Here is an 18969-nt window from a genome sequence, read left to right as displayed (position 1 = left end):
CAACTAAGTTTTGAAAATACCAGGTTAAGTATAAACAGATTACGGTGGTACTTGTCAGAAGCTTTATGGTGCTCTTCTTTATCTTTCTCTAAGAGAAAGTCACAGTGTTAGATAGTACGTAATGTTTACCAAACATTTAATTACAGAACCCTTATTTTGCAGAACATCTTGAGAGAGTAGTGTTTCATGGAACACACTGTGTAAGAAACTGCTCTCCCAAAAAAACAATCTCTCCCTTTCTACTCCTGTAGCTCTCAACACCTAGGTGAATTGTCTCACCAACTATATTCAATTCTTTGAGGCTGTCTCGTTCTATCCCTTCACATAGCACATTCAGTTTGATTACTTTCAACTGGGTGAGATTGACGTGAAAAAGATTCACTGGAACCTCACAAAGGGGTGCCCCAAAAGCCATTAAAAAATTTATTCTGAACCAGTATTACCTGTGAATCAATATGAAAGGATCTGACCCATAGACAAACTGCAATAAAGCAGTATTAATCTTTGTTAATATCTACAAATGATACTGAATAAACTTTCAGAGGTAAGGTACATAAAAACAACAGGTTCATTAGAAACAAATCCCTCTATTAAACTGCTTAAGCAAACAGAAACTTTTGATCTTAACTCTCTGAGTAATTAGACAGTTCCATTTATTTAGACACAGAAAAACTGCAAGAATGTAGAAACAGAGAAAACCTGAATGTACATAAACTCCTAAAGACCAAAGAGAGTAACTAAATTAGTTTAGTGTTCAGAACAATCCATCTGTCACTGAAAATCTGATTCTAAAATATTAAGTTCGATAGGTACAAAAGGTCTATTTCATAATGTGCTAAGAACTGACATTCTTAACACCAGGCAATCAGGGCCGACCCCGTGGCGAAGCGCTTAAGCGCGTGCGCTCCGCGACTGGCGGCCCAGGTTGGGATCCTGGGCGTACACCACTTGTCAGGCCATGTTGTGGCGGCGCCCCATGTAAAGTGGAGGAAGATGGGCATGGATGTTAGCTCAGGGCCAGTCTTCCCCAGCAAAAAGAGGTGGATTGGCATGGATGTTAGCTCAGGGCTGATCTTTCTCACAAAAAAAATAAAATAAAAAAATTAGTCCTCTAAAAAAAAAAAAACACCAATCACTGATTAAAGTATGTTGCTAACTTTGTGTGTACTATGTCTCTAAAGTTAGTGATGTCAAGAAAATAAGACACATCCTTTTGTTTTATCTTTTCAATATATTAAAAAACAACATAGTACAAATGTTGTGGTTGATATTAAAAAGGATCCAAATTTTTCAAGGAATGAACTTTTATAAACATGTTCTACAATGAAAGGGAAACACTGTCTTGATAAAAGTTTCGTTACACAAGATTTTAAAATTTCAAAATCAGAAAATGTTTAAGACTAAATTCTTTCAAATGTTCAAACAAAAAAGTAACCTGTACAATCTCCATAACAAAATGTGTCAAGTTTGAGTGACAGAGACAGCACTTAAAGGCTTTGTGAACCTTTTTTTCCATACGAGTATACTTTCAGTAAAACATTTAACCATTTTATCTGAGTATGTATTTACATTTCTGTTCTTCCTGAAAAAGGGGATTCACACTAACACTGTATTTTTAATGTAAAAAAAATACATTTACAGATATTTAACTTCCTGAGTGACTTCAGTCATATATCAAATTTGATTTAATGAGCAAATTCTAAAATTTTAGAATGAAATAGCATGTGTAAATTTATATGTACATGTTCATTTTGGGTAAAATTCAAAAAAAGCACGTCACAGAACTTACACTTAAATTCTCTAAGAGGTTAAACAATATGATTTATCCCCAAACTTTACCAACAAGCTTTCTCAAATAAAATGTTAGTAAAATGAATCACTGAAATTACATTTTCTCATTTATTAACAAAATACTGATGGTCGTTTCAGACTATCAACTTGAATGTTTTCTATTGTATACACTAAAATCTGATTCACAAACAAGAAACTTCTTGCAATACAAAAAGATCAAAGATAATTAAAATATTTGCTTTATAATACAACCAATCCATATAATATATCCCTTCCTCAATTGTCTAAAATGATTATGAATTGTGGCATTTACTTTTGCATAAAACCCTTTCCTCTTCACAAAACCCTGAGGTGAAAGGTTATTAATGTAATAAAACTGGAACCACAATTCTCATTTCCGTATTAGACTGTAGCTATAGGTTTAAAAATTTTTTATAAAGAAATGTGGCAACTTGTAAAGCTGCTACAGTTTTTTAACAAAACATTCCCACACCAACTTAGCCAAAAGGGCCTAGAATGACCCTATAAAAACATCCTTTCAACACTTGTTAGTGTCGAGATGAGCGCCATTTTCCATCTCTACTACTATCTCTTCTGCTATCATAGTCATGGCTCCAGCCATCGTGATTCCTATCTTCATAGAAGAAATCATCTCTGCTTCCTCTGTAATGATGGTCGGAGCCGTGATCAGAGTAACGCTGTTCACAGCTATAATGTCTATCTGCCACATAGGGATGAGAATTCTGTCTGACTTTACGCTGTGATGATGGTGTATCCTGGCGCCACTGGGAGCTTGAAGACTGGTTAAAAGTATGATTATGTGACTGAACCGATGGGGAAAATCCTGCTTGATCCAGATGCGGAGAACTAAATTTCCCACCATATGACATCTGTCTCATAACACTGTTCATCTGAGGAAAGAGAAAAAGAAGGAAATGTTAACCGCAAATATTTCTAGATATCAAAGCCAAGAGATATTTGGTCATGGTTAACCAAACAGATAATGATGGAAAAGCAAAATCACTCTTGCCTAGGTGGATCTTAAGCTAAACATAACTAAAAATACAATACGCTTCATTCATTCTAACGTATACCTACAAGATATTTGGACCTAACTACTACTCCTTGCCCTCAAGAATACAACTTAGAAGGGAAGAAGTCATACAAAACGAATACAATGTGAATCACTGTGATGAACATACAAAGAGTCATGAGCTCAGTGTAATTAGGAAAGGCTTCAGGAAGATGGAATATTGATCTGAGTATTATAAGTATGGATGGAATATTTTAAGGAAAATATTTTAAGGGCCAAGTATGCCAAGGAAAGGAAATTGAGGATAGATACTAGCCAATGATGATTCTTTTAATGGCCTACAGCAAAATGAGAAAAATAAGTACTATGTATATAAAAGTTGATATCCCTTTATATTGGTCTCAATTTTACTTTATTTCACTCATATTTTTATTTTGCAGACCTGTGAAATACAAAAGCCTAGGGACCACAAGCCAAGACTGTAATTTGGGCAAAGACAATAAAAAGAAATGAATGCAAGAAAAAGAATAAAACCAAGGACTTGGCAACTGATTGGAGACAAAGACAAAACAGTAAGAGATACCCAAGATTTTAAGCCTAGTCTCATGGTGATATTATTACAGAAAGATGGAAAGTTCGAGAGCGAGCTGGTCTAGAAGACTCCAGTATATTAAAGTATTAATAGTAAGTATTAGAGAGAGTATATAAGTCACTCAGCATAGGTTGCAAAAACATCAGAGAATGAATTTCCAGTATTTGAAACACATCAACAATGGTAAAGAAAAATACAAATGTGAACTGTAGTTCTTCTATTTATCTTCAATCTCTTAAATATATAATTCAGGCCAGTGAAACTAAAATGAGTGATCAATCTAGTCTAACTAAAATTTAAGAAGTTAATTTAAGAATTATCTGAACATTTTAACTAAGATGATTATTTTTTAGCAACTCAAGTTGAAAAATCAGCCTACCACTGCTTGTCTCTGAAAATTTTCTGGAGAAGAGAAAGATCTCTGAATCAGCTGTGCTGATGGAGTCATGGTATCCACAGTCCTTTCGTACCTGCGAAAAACAAGAAAACCAACACATAATCCTTTATTCAACAAATATTTACTGCATGCCAATCATGAGCAAGACAGTTCTCAAAGGTAGGAACGAACAAGACAAACAAGATATCTGACCTCATGGAGCTGGGGTAAGGATCCAGACAACAGGACAATTTCACATGGTTATAAGTGATATAATGAACCAGTAAAGAACAAGTCTTGAGATGAGAGAAAGGGAGTTCTATTTTAGCTTGGCTGGTCAGGGATGGCCTTTCTAAAAAGGAGACAATTGAAGTGAGAGCTGAATGACAAGATTACTTAGAGGCAAAACATTCCAGCAGAGGGTAGGACTAGTGCAGGGGTGAGCTAACTGTACCCTGCGGGCTACATCCAAAACTTTGACAAAGTTTTAATGGAACATAGTCACGCTCTTTTGTTTTTGTATTATCTATGTAGTGCTACAATGGCAGAGAAACAAACTGCACGGCCTGCAAAGTCTAAAATATTAACTATCTGGTCCTTTATAGAAAAAAATTTGTTAATCCATGGGCTAGTGCAAAGGCCTAAATTGAGAATTAAAATGAAAAGGATTTGATCAATTAGATATAAGAGACGAGGGAAACAGAAGAAATAAAAGGATAAAATCTAGATTTTGGGCTTGAGCAAATAGGTAGGCATTTACTGAGATACAAAAGAGGAACAGGTTTTGGGAAGTAAGGAATTAAGAGTTCTGTTACATAAAAAGAATATTAATTTTAAGGACTTATTCCTTATTCCTCACTTCCTAAAGAGGTAACTTGCTCTACAGAAAAACTCACTTAGAAAATGTTATAAATTAGTTTTATTTTAAAATATGCCTTTAGAATCAAATAACTAATTGACTTGTCTTATAGTTTAGATCCTTTTATTTTAGGTTTTCTTATATCAGGTAATATATCTGTATGCTAAGGGGGTAAAAAAGTATCATTTTACTTATAAAAATGGTATAAAAATGATGTACACTCTAGCCTTTGATTAAAATTAAAGTATTTACTTGTATATTTTTTTCCCAAGAAATTCTAAGGGGGTAAAAACTCTTTTTCTCCACCTAACACACCTTTGAAGGTTCTACAAGTGGTTGGAGATGCTTCTAATTGCAGCTGCACTGAGAAGTAGTTAAACACAATTACTTTTAGCTGGCACATAGGGTGCTAAGAGGATACCTTTTTTTACACTACTGCTTTCTTACAATTTCACTTTCCAATATCTTTTCATAACCATCTACTTCTCCCCAGCTCTTGGCACCACCCTAATCCAAACCATCTACCTCACCCCAATACTTCCTGCTATCATGCTACTAATATCGATACCTTGCTACCAATAACTTTCTAATTGGTCTATTTTCACCCTTGTCCCCTCCAATCCATTCTGTCATTACAACCAAACACCTCTTTAAAACACAAACCTGTTCCTATTACTACCCTACTGAAAACATTTCAATGTCTTCCCATGGTTCTTAGGGTAAAATCCCAAAATCCTAATTATGGCCTATAAAAAAGACCTGTATCATCCTGCCTCTGTCTGCTTCACCAATATCATCTACTACTCTGCATTTTTCATTCATTATGATCTAGGTACATGGGCCTCTTTCAGGTCCTCATTCATTTATATTGTCTTTCCTTGTTAAAACTTTCTCCAAGCACTTTGTACTCCTTCTGTAGAGAACTTAATATAGTAATTAAACAGGCAGTCACAAAATATATGTAATATGTGTCTTCATTGCGACTTCAAGCTCCACTAGGCAGCATATGATAGTGGCTGGGCTCGATCACACTGCCTGGGTTTGAATCCCAGCACATTGCTTATGAGCAGTTGAAACATGAGCAGTTAACTTCGAATCCTCATTTTCTTCATATACAAGGTAGAGATAATCACAATCCCTACCTCATAAGACTGCTGTGAGGAATAAATGAGATCATAAGTGCAAAAGACTTGGTTAAGAACCCAATACATGACAAGTATTTGTTAACTCTTTCTTGAATAAAGCCCATTATGACTGATAAATAGCTCTATGGATATACCAGGAAAAAACCGTCCCTGGTAAAATATCAGCTTCCCCAAAGCAAATAAAATTATTTAAATAAATAATAAATATAGTACCTTTTCTAGCCCTCAGTAGCTGGAAGGGATTTAAGAGATCATTCAGTTCTTTTCCTTACTAATGGAAATGCAGACTAGCTCTACAGAGAAATGAGACTAGCTCAAGATTACATAATTGGTAGAGGTAGACCCAGAATCCAATTCTAGGAATACTTAGTCCAGTAGTCTGTTTACTAATAGGGATGTTTAAACTGCAAGTAACAAACAATTAGTGGTCATGAAACTAATTTGAATTTTTAAAAGATAAAATAGAAAGTAGAGTGTACTGCAAGTAGTAAGGGTAAGAAATGTTTTGAGAAATTTTGTTTCAGTTATATACACGTAATGTGGGTGTGGATATATGTCTTTACAAATGAACATAAATATATTATGTATCCATTCTAAGGGGACTATTATAATGTGTCTGTCTATAGTTGCCTTAGAATAGATACATTTATACACCGGCACACCTCATTTTATTGCGCTTTGCAGATATTGGGTTTCTTTACAAACTGAAGGTTTCTGGCAACTCTGTGTCAACCAAGTCTATAGGTGCCATTTTTCCAACAGCATTTGCTCACTTCATGTCTCTGTGTCACATTTTGCTAAATCTCACAATATTTCAAACATTTTCATTATTATTACATTTATTATGGTGATCTACCTGAGATCAGTGATCTTTGATGTCACTATTGTAATTGTTTTGGGGTGCCACCAACTGCGCCCATATAAGATGGGAAACTTAATCGATAAATGTCGTGTGTGCTCTGATGCCTCCACTGGCTGTTCCCCTGTCTCTCTCCCTCTCCTTGGGCCTCCCTATTCCCTGTAACACAACAATATTGATATTAGGCCAATTAATAACCCTACAGTGGCCTCTAAATGTTTAAGTGAAAGAAAGAGTTGCATGTCTCTCACTTTAAATCAAAAGCTAGAAGTGATTAAGCTTAGTGAGGAAGGCATGTCAAAAGCCAAGACAGGCCAAAAGCCAGGCCTCTCACACCAAACAATTAGTAAAGTTGTGAATGCAAACGAAAAGTTCTTGAAGGAAATTAAAATTGCTACTCCAGTGAACACACGAATGATAAGAAAGCGAAACAGTCTTATTTGCTGATACGGAGAAAGTGTTAGTGGTCTGGATAGAAGACAAACAAGCCACAGCATTCCCTTAAGCCAAAGCCTAATCCAGAGCAAGGCCCTAACTCGCTTCAATTCTGTGAAGGCTGAGACAGGTGAGGATGCTGCAGAAGAAAAGTTGCAAGCTAGAAGAGATTGGTTCATGAGGTTTAAGGAAAGAAGCCATCTCCAAAACATAAAAGTGCAAGGTGAAGCAGTAAATGCTGATGTAGAAGCTACAGCAAGTCATCCAAAAGATCTAGCTAAGATAATTAATGAAGACAGATACACTAAACAACAGATTTTCAATGTAGACAAAACAGCCTTATATTGGAAGAAGATGCCATCTAGGACTTTCATAGCTAGAGAGGAGAAGTCAGTGCCTGGCTTCAAAGCTTCAAATGGCAGGCTGACTCTCTTGTTAGGGGCTAATGCAGCTGGTGACTTTAAGTTGAAGCCAATGCTCACTTACTATTCTGAAAATCCTAGGGCTCTTAAGAATTATGCTAAATCTACCCTGCCTGTGCTCTGTAAATGGAAACAAAGCCTAGATGACAACACTTCTATTTATAGCATGACTTACTAAATATTTTAAGCCCACTGTTGAGACCTACTGCTCAGAAAAAAAATATTCCTTTCAAAATATTACTGCTCACTAATGCACCTGGTCACCGAAGAGCTATGATGGAGATGTACAATGAGATGAATGTCGTTTTCACGCCTGCTAACACAAGATCCACTCTGCAGCCCATGGATCAAAGAGTAATTTTGACTTTCAAGTCTTATTATTTAAGAAATACATTTCATAAGGCTATAGCTGCCATAGATAATGATTCCTCTGATGGATCTGAGCATAGTAAATTGAAAACCTTCTGGAAAGGATTCACCATTCTAGATGCCATTAAGAACATTCGTGATTCACGGGGAGAAGTCAAAATATCAACATTGACAAGAGTTTGGAAGAAGCTGATTCCAACACTCATGGATGACTTTAAGGGGCTCAAGACTTCAGTGAAGGAAGTAACTGCAAATGCGGTGGAAGCAACAAGAGAACTAGAATTAGAAGTGGAGCTTGAAGATGTGACTGAATTGCTGCAATCTCATGATAAAACTTTAACAGATGAGGAGTTGTGTCTTACGTATGAGCAAAGAAAGTGGTTTCTTGAGATGAAATCTATTTCTGGCAAAGACTGTTGAAATGACAACAAAGAATTTAGAATATTACACAAACTTAGTTGATAAAGCAACGACAGTTTGAGAGGATTGACTCCAATTTTGAAAGAAGTTCTACTGTGGGTAAAACGCTATCAAATAGCATCACATGCTACAGAGAAATTGTTCATGAAAGGAACAATCAATCAATGTGGCAAACTTCACTGTTGTCTTATTTTAAGAAATTGCCACAGCCACCCCAACTTTCAGCAACCACCACCCTGATCAGTCAGCAGCCACCAACATCGTCAAGACCTTCCTCCACAAGCAAAAAGATTATGACTTGCTGAAGGCTCAGATGATGGTTAGCATTTTTTAGCAATAAAGTATTTTTAAATTACATATGTATATTTTTCTAGACATAATGCTATTGCACACTTATTAGACTACAGTATAGCATAAACATAACTTTCACATGCACTGGGAAACCAAACTATTGTGTGACTTGCTTTACCGCGATATTCACTTTATTGCAGCGGTGTGGAACCGAACCCACAATATCTCCAAGGTATGCCTGTATCTATAATCCAACAAAGCAACTAACAGCAGAAGAATAAAGACACAGGAGCATAAAGAAGGAAACAAATCATTAAGCGTGTTGAGATCACTAAGAAAATTCCCGATAAATGATTTTAACAATAGGTGAGAAATATTACCTGCTAGGAGATGTGGAGGTAGGGCTTGAATTTCCAACATGATGCTGGGGATATGATAAACTGACATCCTGTGAGGCATGGCTACTTCCTAAAATGAAATAATTTGAGAAATCCTTGACAGAAAATTTACTTTGAAATTTTGTCTCCCCCCCACCCCAAATCACTCCAAAAAGGTAGAACAAGCTAAAAGAGAAAACTCAAATTTCAGTAAGACTGCTTTACAGTTTCATCAGAGTGCAAATTATAAATGTTTAATACCAGATATATCCAAAACAAAGGGTTCCAAATAAGGTACTCAATGTATAATTATCCAATCTGGCCATAATATTCTGATCCCCACACTAAATTATAAGACTGGATACACAGAAAGTTCCATCCTTACATTATCAAAAATCAAAATTTGTAAATTACTAAGCAGCCAGGAAAAGTATTTTCAGAAAATAATCCTTGCTCCTTTCAGACCATGGACCCAAACCCATGTCCTGCTAACAAAGTTTATGTTCTTTTCACTAAACCAAACTGAAATTTTAAATGCAGTTTTAGAATTACCACTTTCAAAATCCATGTTGTCAATGTTACCCATTTTCAGGGAAATATAAAGTTTACTATTCACAAAGCTTAAAGTATTTTCATCCAAAAAAGAGGTTCTTAAAACTTAATAATAAAATTAAGAACAAAAAACAAAGCAGTAAACAACCCCTCTCCCCAAACAGCATCATTGAATAGTTACCTGATCTAAACTGAATTTTGATGGGCCTTCCAAAAAGTTTGATTCCATTAAGTAGATTCATTGCATAAGGAACAGATACTTCATGTTTGAAATTCACAAATGCAAACTGCTTTGGTTTACCATCCCTATCTTTTGGAATTTTCACTTTTATTACTGGCCCAGCCTACAGACAAAAAAGTGTTCAAAATTTAAATAAGGCAATTTCAGGAAAATACTCAAATTTTACAAAGTTTAAAAACAAGAGAAACGTAATCAGGACCTGTAAAAAATGGATACACACGGATTTCCACCTAGGTTAAAGATCCAAGAGATACGGCTGAAAATTAGATTAACTTACTTGGGGGTAAGGGAGCTCATAAGGAACTGGAAACACAATCACTGAGTTTACATTTCACAGCACTTTATGACTTTTTAACAAGGCGACCAACATCCATCCTTTTCCCACGCCATGGAAATTAACGTTTATCAAAAGCCAGAGCAAGTGATTTTTCTTGGACTAGAAATTCACTTTTGTATCGACTGATCAAAAACGTTACCAGTTGTTGGAAGACAGAACTAGAGGGTACAGGATACTCTTAATTTTCAACACGTTTTAATAGAAACACTACAACGCCGCTTTTCTACGGAGTATGTGAGTCTATTTTAAATATTTTAATGCCGCAATTTTATAAGAAACTTAAGTGGAAAACAGATGCACAGAAATTGAAAAGTAATTTATCAGTCAGATGAACCAAAGACAAAGTGTCCTAAGAGGAAGATGAGACAAGGAGCAACAGGAAAAAGCACTGCTCGACCCATTAGGAGCCCTGCATCTTTACCTTGGGATGCTTCGTTTGGGGATCCCTCCACCACCTTTACCGTCACTTGGGCATGAACTCACTAGGGTTCCTCTAACAAGGTGACACCCAGCGAGCGCCTCACTTCCTAAGCGCGACCTCCAGCCCCAAGCGGCCCACCTGTCGGGTGCCCGGCCCGACAGCCAAGCCGGCGCGAAGACAGCGAGGACGGCCGCTGGGCCGGGCCCTGGGCGAGCCGGAAAACGACAGGAAAAGGCTGACCTCAGCCGCTTACCTGGTGGAAAAGCTCGAAAAGGAGCTCTTCTGTCACTTTAGTTTCAAGGTTGCCCACAAACAGAGTGCGATCCGCTTCCGCGGCCGCAGCCCCCATCTCAACGTCGCCCGCTCCCTAAAAAGGCCGACGGGTCGTCGCCGACGCACCCACTGCGCACTCTCAGAAACCCCACGTCCTCGCGCTCCCGGACGTCACTGACGTACACGTCAATCACGCTCGCTCTCGGCCGGCGTCGACGTGTGCTGGCGGACTGCGCATGCTCGTGAGGAGAACCCTCGTTAAAAGCGGCTTGTTGATCCGCCGCAGCTCCAGTTATGGCTTCCGGTGTAGGTAGTTTTCGTGTCCGAGGCGAGCGGGACTGATCTGTGGAGGCAAGAAGGGCCTGCCTTGGCCGAGGGCGGCGACACAGATACTGCGGGCAGTATTTGAAGATGGCCCTGAACTACGTGTCCCTGTCCGCCGGCGACCAAGCGAACAGCGTGGCCTACCGCTCCTCCCACGGCGACCTCAGCCCGTCGGCCTTGGCGTTGGCGATGATCTCTGGAGACAGCTTCCTCGTAGCCAGGCGGGAGGCGACTCCTCCGGGACCTGCTCCTCGGCAGGCGGGGCGGCCAAGCGTTCGTCTCGAGCGCAGTCGGGCGGCTGGTGGCGGTCGGAGCCCAACCCGCGTTATAAAGGGAAGGGAACCGGATGGGCGGAACCGAAGCCGCCAAGCCAGATTCTCACCTTACCCGACCCCCGGGGTTAAACTGGATCTCCTACGGAGTGTGCTGCAACAGCGTCTGATTGCATTCGGAGGTGTTTTCACAGCCCGCCTGTCGGCTTAAAGCCAGTACCTCCCTGTGCCCCCCAATTAGGTTGTGAACAAGGCCTCTCTCAAATGCTTTCTTGGTGCAACTGCTGTCTTATTTTTAAAAGAATGTATTTCATTTTAATATAAGAATACGTAGGAGTCCAGTTACGATCGCCCAGCACAAGGGAAATTTTTACTATTGCGTAATTCAGATGGTTTTAAGCGGCCAGAATGATTAGTTCAGGAAGCAGATAGAAGAGATTTTCTCTTAAGTAGTCACAAAGCTGAGCTAAGGGGACCACCCTTCCCAGAGGTCAGCGATCCTTTTATTCACCCTTTGTGCACTCCATTCCAACAGTGGATCCAAGTTTCTCTGCTTTCCACAAGTCTTCCCTCCCTGCCGGATTCTCCTACTTTAAGATTAGTATTTCAAGCTTCCTTAGCTGCCTACGTTTCTACTTCAGACGATTCCCTTTACCTTTACTTTTGTTGGTGAAAGGAAAGGCTTCTTTTTACTACCGTGGCTTGTCCTTGCATCTGTGGCCCAACACTTATCCTATCATCTTGTGCTCAACACTTACGCTCTTCCGTCTTCCTTCTCCCTCCTTCACTTTTTATTCAGGAATATCTACAAACTTGAATCTCAACCGTACTAAAAACAGCAAAAGCAAAACCTAAACCTTTGTACTCTTTCAAATTATTAAACCAGTTTATATTTCTTTCTTTGCCAAAGGCTCCAAATGGATTTTTACACTTATATTTGTCGGTTTATTTGCATTAAATCCCAGCTTCCTTAGTCTGAATCTGTTGTCCCAAAATACACAAAAATTGGAAACCTTAGTCTTACAGTCTCCTATCAGGAAGCTGTTTATCTATTCACTTGAGCATCTTCCTTGAACTTTCTTGTTTGTCTTTACTCATTCAACAGTATTTGAAGATCTTCTCAGTGGTAAGCACTGTGGATGAACTTTACACTGTCCTGCCAGCAAGGAGATCAAGAAGTGTATTCTAAATGGAGAGGCTAAGAAGTCGATAGGTAATCACCACACTGGACTGTTCGTTAGGAGCAGTCATAAGAATAAGTCCTGATTGCAATGGCTTTCCATGATACTTCACTATCCTGGTTCTTTTACCTGGCTGATCGCTTCTTATTTGCTAATATTTTTGTTTTCTTAACGATACATTCCCCAAGGTTTACAGAGTGGTTTTCGGAGAAAGTTAGTGGGTTTGGTAAATACCACCTCTTCATGTAAGCAAGTAGACTAGCTTTTTCCCAGTGAACTCTTGTCTGTAATTATGTTCAGATAAAGCAGAATTGCCACACACCACGCAGAACTGAATTGTTAAAACTACGTCTTAAGAAGAATGTTGGTAAACCAGAGAACTTCCATAAGACAGTGATTAATATAGTGAGAGGTCTGGAAACCAGGTCATAGGAAAAATATTTGAAAGAATAATAATAGCTACCTTTTATTGAGTGCTATGTGCAAGGCAATGTGCTAGGGGCTTTTATTCATTGTTTATTCAGATATTTATTGAGAACTGTATTCTGTGCCTGCTGCTACCTGTGTTCGGCACTTAGAATAAAGTGGCAAACAAAATGAATGAGTGTCTGCTTTACGGAGCTTTATATATGTCATTTAATTCTCAAAAGAGCCCATAAGAGAGATTTTATACTTTCATTTTATTGCTGAGAAACTGAGGTACCGAGAGATGACGTAAACTGTCTCAAGTCGTACAGCTAGTAAATGATAGAGCCTTGGAGCTTTGCAACCCATGGTTTCTCATTTGAACCATGCAATACGAAAAATGATTTGAGTGACTGTTTTCTCAATTTTCCCAAGGATACTCTATAACTAATACTATTCTAGATATTTAAAAAGAAGTTAATTTGTAGTATATGATGATGCCTTAGGCTGGGCATTACAATAACCCGTGGTTGAGAAAGGAACTTGCTGGCAAGACAGTTGAGCCTCTAACCATCACGAGTTCAATTACTCTTCCCTCCTGTAGGACCTTCCTCCCTCCTTCCCTTAGAGTTTTAGACTGGGCAAGAGTCTAAAAAAAATTAAGGCTGAACATAAGAAGGATTTTTGTAAAACTTAGAGATGCCTAATAGTGGCAAATACCACCTCACGAGGTAATGAATTAACTGCACAAAGTTGAGACAGAGGCTAAAACCTGTCACGTGTGAAATAAGATTAGATGATGTCAGTTCCTTCCCATTTAACCTGTAATTCTGTAATTTAAAAAATAAACTTGGTTAAAATTGGAAATAGAGAATTGGGAGATGAGAAAAATGAAGTGTGATACATAGATGACCATATTTACTGTGCAAGCCAGGACTCTTGAGAGCAGAAGAGGGGGCTATCAATTCTGAGGCATAAAGAGGGGCTGTCCCAGACACTATAACCCAGAGAGATGATAACAGCATTAAATTCGCCTTTGAAGCATATTCCTTAGCTTCAGGGAAAGGAGGCTGAGGTTTGTAAATGAAGGAACAAAAGTGTGGCATGAAAGGGTGTGAGAGGAAGAGAGGACCCAGTAGGAGTGACTTCATTTCTGTTTGTTCTGGCATGGGGTCATCAGGAGTGGACCTTTGATTGAATAATAGTGTATATGTGCCAGAAAAAAAGAAAAGGGTGTGAAAAATGAAAATTATTGTGTTTGTTTTTGTTTGACAGGAGGGGAACCGAGTTCACATAAATGCTCCATCATTTTAAATCTGAGCCAATGGATGTCTAAATTCTCCTTGCTCTTAACATCTGCACTAGTGTCCAAGTTACAACGTGTTCCTAGAGTCACAAAAATTGTATTGTGGAAGCAGGAACCAACATAAACCTCTTTCAGTGAAATTACCCGAAGCGGGGACAACTAAGTTTTCCCGTGAGCAGTTCACATTATTAAAAATCTGTGTGTTAGTGTACAAAATGAATTTTTATTTAATATCAGTGCTTAAGTATAGGATATCATTCTAAAAATAGATGAATTTTCTAAGAGTAATACAAAAAATAGTCCAAAAAAATTAATACTTGTGTAAGTTTTTAAAAAGCCATCCTAACTCCCTGTTTTTATTGCCCCTTATTTATTATATCATACTAAGTAACTGACTAGCATGTGTTGAAGAGGAGTCCTATTAGAATATTTACTTCCTCTGCTCATCAGCACTAAAACTCTTTAAAAGAATGCCCATTTGGGGTAGAGAAAAAAAGGAGACCAACGAGACTGTTTCCCTCAGTAGCCAGATCTGGTGATCAGCTTAACTCGAAGCCGGGTAACTTGGAAGGAAGAAAGGGAAGGAGGGAGGAAGGTCCTACGGGAGGGAAGAGCACTTGTGATGGTTAGAGGCTCAACTGTCTTGAGAGCAAAATTAATTGTGTGTCTTTCATTCCTTCGGTGAATCTGTTCAGATCCCACTCAGGTGCCGCTTTTGTTTTCCCAATTTCTATGGAAAGCACTCTCATTTTGCTAGCCAACCAGATGCTTGTTTGAATACCTATGACTTTGTACCACTTATTTTCTGTCCTTACTGCTTATATCCATTCAATTGCAAAGTCCTGCCCATTTTATCTTCACAGTGTATTTGTTATGTTTCTATAATCACTTTCATCACCTGGACTGATTTACTTGGACATTTAGCCTGTTTTGTTTGCCTCTTCTTCGTCCTAAAAGTACATAGCCTCCAGACTAATGAGCCTAAAGCATATCTCTGATCACATAGTTACTATTCCAGTGTTTCCCATAGTATATTCCAAGGAACCTCCACTAGAAATACAAGGTAACTCCTTTGAAAAAAAGACAAGAGGTCAATAAATTTGACAAGTGGTGCGTGTTTTATCACCTTAGGGAGTCATGATGTGTCATAACATATTAAAAGTTCTGATAGGGCCCGGGCCGGTGGCTTACCGGTTAAGTTTGTGCGCTCTGCTTCGGTGGCCCAGGGTTCACAGGTTCGGATCCCAAGTGCGGGCCAATGCACCACTTGTGAAGCCATGCTGTGGCGGCATCCCAAATAAAGTAGAGGAAGATGGGCTTGGATGTTAGCCCAGGGCCAATCTTCCTCAGCAAAAAGAAGAGGATTGGCAATGGATGTTAGCTCAGGGCTAATCTTCCTCACACACACACACACACAAAAAGTTCTGATAATTCCTTTAGAAAAAGAACTTGCTTAACTTCATTTTAACCAGTGTTTCACAAATTTATTTGACCATAAATTTAAAATTTTTGCATATTACTTACCTTCCTGAGAAGCCTCAGTTCTACAGCAACAGTTAGAAATGCTGCCTACTTAAAAAGATCCATTTATTCCCCACTTCAGGTATCAGAAATTGATTTTTATGTAGTGTAGCAGAATTTGGTAAGTTTCCAAAATGTTATTAAGCAAATTGTTTGGTTTCCTCACTCATGGTTTGACAAGGTTCAACCCCGTCTTTATTCCACATCATGGCTGGTATCTGTCAATGTCTTTGGCGAGTGGGCAGGAGGAGGGAGGCAAGCCTGCCCGCTGCAGATTCCCTAGCCCCTGAGCATCGAGACTGGCATTGTTACTAATGAAAGACATTAGGAACATCCCCTGATGAAAACAGGTAGATGTAATTATTTCTTAAGGGTGCTAATAATGTAGTGCTAAAAAAAAAGTAATGGTTTATTTGGCTGTTATTTCACTGGAATATCTGAAGGCGGCCCTGCTTCCAAATGCACTTCTAAATCAGAGGAGAAAAAATAATTGCCTTCAGCTTCCCAAAGACCTGAGAGTAGCTGAAACAACACAAGTCTAAAAAATTGTGCACTCCATAAACAGACTTTTAAAACTTTCCATAATCTGACCAAGCTGTATTACCAAGCTTCTTGGTTATTCATAATTTACCGCAGGTTGTTGCTGCTCTTTTCTGCCTCTGTGTCTATTCCTAATCCTAGTCCCTTCAACTAAATTGCCTGTTCTGCTTGTTTTCTGCCAGTTAAATGTTTATCTATCCAGATTGGCCAAGGTTCTTTACGTTGCAAAGGATACACCCATTTTAACCAGGTTAAGCAAGAAAATGGACTGTTTTGACTCACGGAGCTGGAAAAGTGCGGTGAATATCTGATATTCTGTCTACCTAGCAATTATTTATCCTTCATCTGTACAGCACTTTGGTTTTTCTTTTCCTTGGAGCCTCCTCCCTCATCCTCTGTTCACGTATTTGGCTTGAGGCTTCATACCTAGATCCAGGGATAGAGGTATGGTCCATATCTTATCTCCCCTACTACATTGAAGCTCCCTAAGGGCAGACAATATGTCTAAATTTATCTTTATCTTTGTACCTATTAAGTGCCCCAAAAGTAGATATGTAATGAATTCCTGTTGAATGAATGAACTTCACAGAGGCTATCTCTCCTTGGAATCGAAATCCAAAAATGGAACATTCCAAGAAGGCAAGGACAGGAATTGTAGTCTCTTTGGTCTAAAATTATTCCAGTTGCCTGGGCAGATAAGAGTCATATGGTAAGACAAAATACATTTGTTTACAGGTTTACATCAATTTGCAATCAGTCTGCCTCTAGGAACATAACCTAAAGATAGAACCTAATTTAAGATGTGGACAAATATTTCTGCACCTAAATATTTAATGCATTTAAAATTTTTCCTACTTACAATAAAAAAATATGGAAACAATCTATATGTCCAAAATAGATGATGGGTAAAGAAAAAAAACTGAGTGCTTACCACATGCCAAGTTGCTACTAACACCACTTTCACAAGGATTATTTTATTTAATCCTCACAGTTATTCTATGACAGGAGTTGGCAAACTTTTTCTGTAAAGAGCCAGATAGTAAATATTTTAGACTTTGTAGTCCAAGAGGCAAAATCAAGGCTATCTTGTAGGTACTTATACAAGAGAGAAAACAAATTTCCACAAAATTTGTATTGATGAATTTCAAAATATAATAATTGATGCAATTTTTTGTAATGCTAACGCTATTAAGGAGCATATGGAATTCTTTTTTGGGAGGATAACACTTTGCTTAACTGGAGTTCAAAGTTAGTGTTCCCTGTCGTCAAAATCAGTAGCAAATGCTCATCTGTTAATGCTGATTTTTAATGAGATTTTATATATTTTACTTTGAAAATGTCTTTGAAATTTTCTTTTCATAGCTACTGCCAAATACTGGTATCAATCCATGAGCATACGGCTTTAATTGAGCATATTCATTGCTTGGAAGGAATTTATACAATTCTGTTTAATTCTTCTCTTGATATTTGCCTTTTAGCATGTCATTACATTGCAGATTAATTGAAGTTTAGGTGGAAGCTCCTCAATTGCACATTTAAATGAATTTTGAAATATGGAAATTTTCTTTGCACTTATATCCAGGTCCAAAAGACACCGTTGGAACTGTAGTTTGAACTGAGAAAATATATCTACTGCAAATTTGTGTGGGTATCTACTGCAAATATGCTTCTTAGCTTATTAATAGCGCAGGAAAGTATGTAAAGCAGCTTGAGATTGCCTGTGATTCAAACAATGCTAGTTGTTGAAATGACTTTATCACAGTATAAGTTTGGTGGGTAAGCGCCGTTTTGCCTTATAGCTGTAGGTTTAATTCGTTGAGAAAAATCATCAAGCCTGCAGCAAAAACTAATTTCCAAAGCCATTCCCAGTCCGAGGGCAGTTCTTCCAACCACTTAAAAATGTACATACCATTCTTGGTTGGAGGGTTGTACAAAAATTGGCAAAGGGCTGGATTTGATCTTCGCACGTTAGTTTGCAGAGAATTTTAGTAACTGAGCAACAGCACAAAACTATTTATTGGTGAAGGGAGATTCACATTTGACCAGGCAGCCTGGCCTCAGAGCCCGTACACTTGGTGACTGTGCTGTACTATTCATCATCCTGGGGTAGCTGGCAGCCGGTGGTGAAAGCCAAGGAGGGGTTTTCTTTGGCTAATAGTTTTTTTTTTTTTCCTTAAAAAAAAAAGTATTATACGATATTTAATATGTACAAAACAGTATAAGTAAAATGCAACCAATACCTCTGTACTTACCACCCAACTTAAAGTATTGCCCCACTCTTAAAATTCCTTTTGTTTACCTCACGTTGATAACTGTATGCTCACATTACTTCCTCCTGCCTGACGTAATCACTTTCCTGAATTTGGTGGTTTGCATTCCCTGCTTTATTTTTTAAAACTACTTTCATTATATGTGTATCCCTAGTGTATCTCTAAGTGTAACATGGACTTGTTTTACCTGTTTTACAACAATATAAACAGTATTATACTGCACATATTCTTCTGTGGCTCGCGTCTTTTCTCCACTTGATTTTGCCAGCGCATATTTAAAAATAAAACTAAATTTGAAAGTTTTTTGGTGGGATATACGTTTTCAGTTACCACCACTCCCATGTCTTATACCCATCC

General features: G+C 38.2%; 2 protein-coding genes across 2 annotated transcripts; one reads left to right on the top strand and one right to left on the bottom strand.

Moving 5' to 3' along the window:
- Positions 1–1211: 1211 nt before the first annotated feature.
- RBM7 (RNA binding motif protein 7) lies at positions 1212–10949 on the bottom strand. Its single transcript, XM_004427305.3, has 5 exons — positions 10774–10949; positions 9703–9865; positions 8973–9060; positions 3796–3886; positions 1212–2702 (listed from the first exon to the last, which is right to left on the bottom strand). The coding sequence occupies exons 1-5, from the start codon at positions 10867–10869 to the stop codon at positions 2340–2342; spliced, it is 801 nt and encodes a 266-aa protein (XP_004427362.1). The 5' UTR covers positions 10870–10949; the 3' UTR covers positions 1212–2339.
- Positions 10950–11204: 255 nt separating this feature from the next.
- Positions 11205–14846, top strand: C7H11orf71 (chromosome 7 C11orf71 homolog). Its single transcript, XM_087433715.1, has one exon. It carries the CDS (start codon positions 11205–11207, stop codon positions 11598–11600), a length of 396 nt encoding a protein of 131 aa, XP_087289841.1. The 3' UTR covers positions 11601–14846.
- The last annotated feature ends 4123 nt before the right edge of the window (positions 14847–18969 follow it).

This window comes from Ceratotherium simum, chromosome 7, assembly GCF_057802395.1.
Source record: "Ceratotherium simum simum isolate JZ-2026a chromosome 7, ASM5780239v1, whole genome shotgun sequence".
NCBI lineage: Eukaryota > Metazoa > Chordata > Mammalia > Perissodactyla > Rhinocerotidae > Ceratotherium > Ceratotherium simum.
This window is presented reverse-complemented; position numbering and strand designations above follow the sequence as displayed.

What these genes read in the sequence shown, in the direction of transcription:
- C7H11orf71 (XM_087433715.1), top strand. Translation starts at nt 11,205, where the DNA reads ATGGCCCTGAACTACGTGTCCCTGTCCGCCGGCGACCAAGCGAACAGC.
- RBM7 (XM_004427305.3), bottom strand. Translation starts at nt 10,869, where the DNA reads ATGGGGGCTGCGGCCGCGGAAGCGGATCGCACTCTGTTTGTGGGCAAC. An exon ending in TTTTCGAGCTTTTCCACCAG is followed by an intron (nt 9,866 to 10,773) that starts GTAAGCGGCTGA and finishes TTTTGTCTGTAG; the next exon opens with GCTGGGCCAGTAATAAAAGT. An exon ending in ATTTTCAGAGACAAGCAGTG is followed by an intron (nt 2,703 to 3,795) that starts GTAGGCTGATTT and finishes CTCTTTCCTCAG; the next exon opens with ATGAACAGTGTTATGAGACA.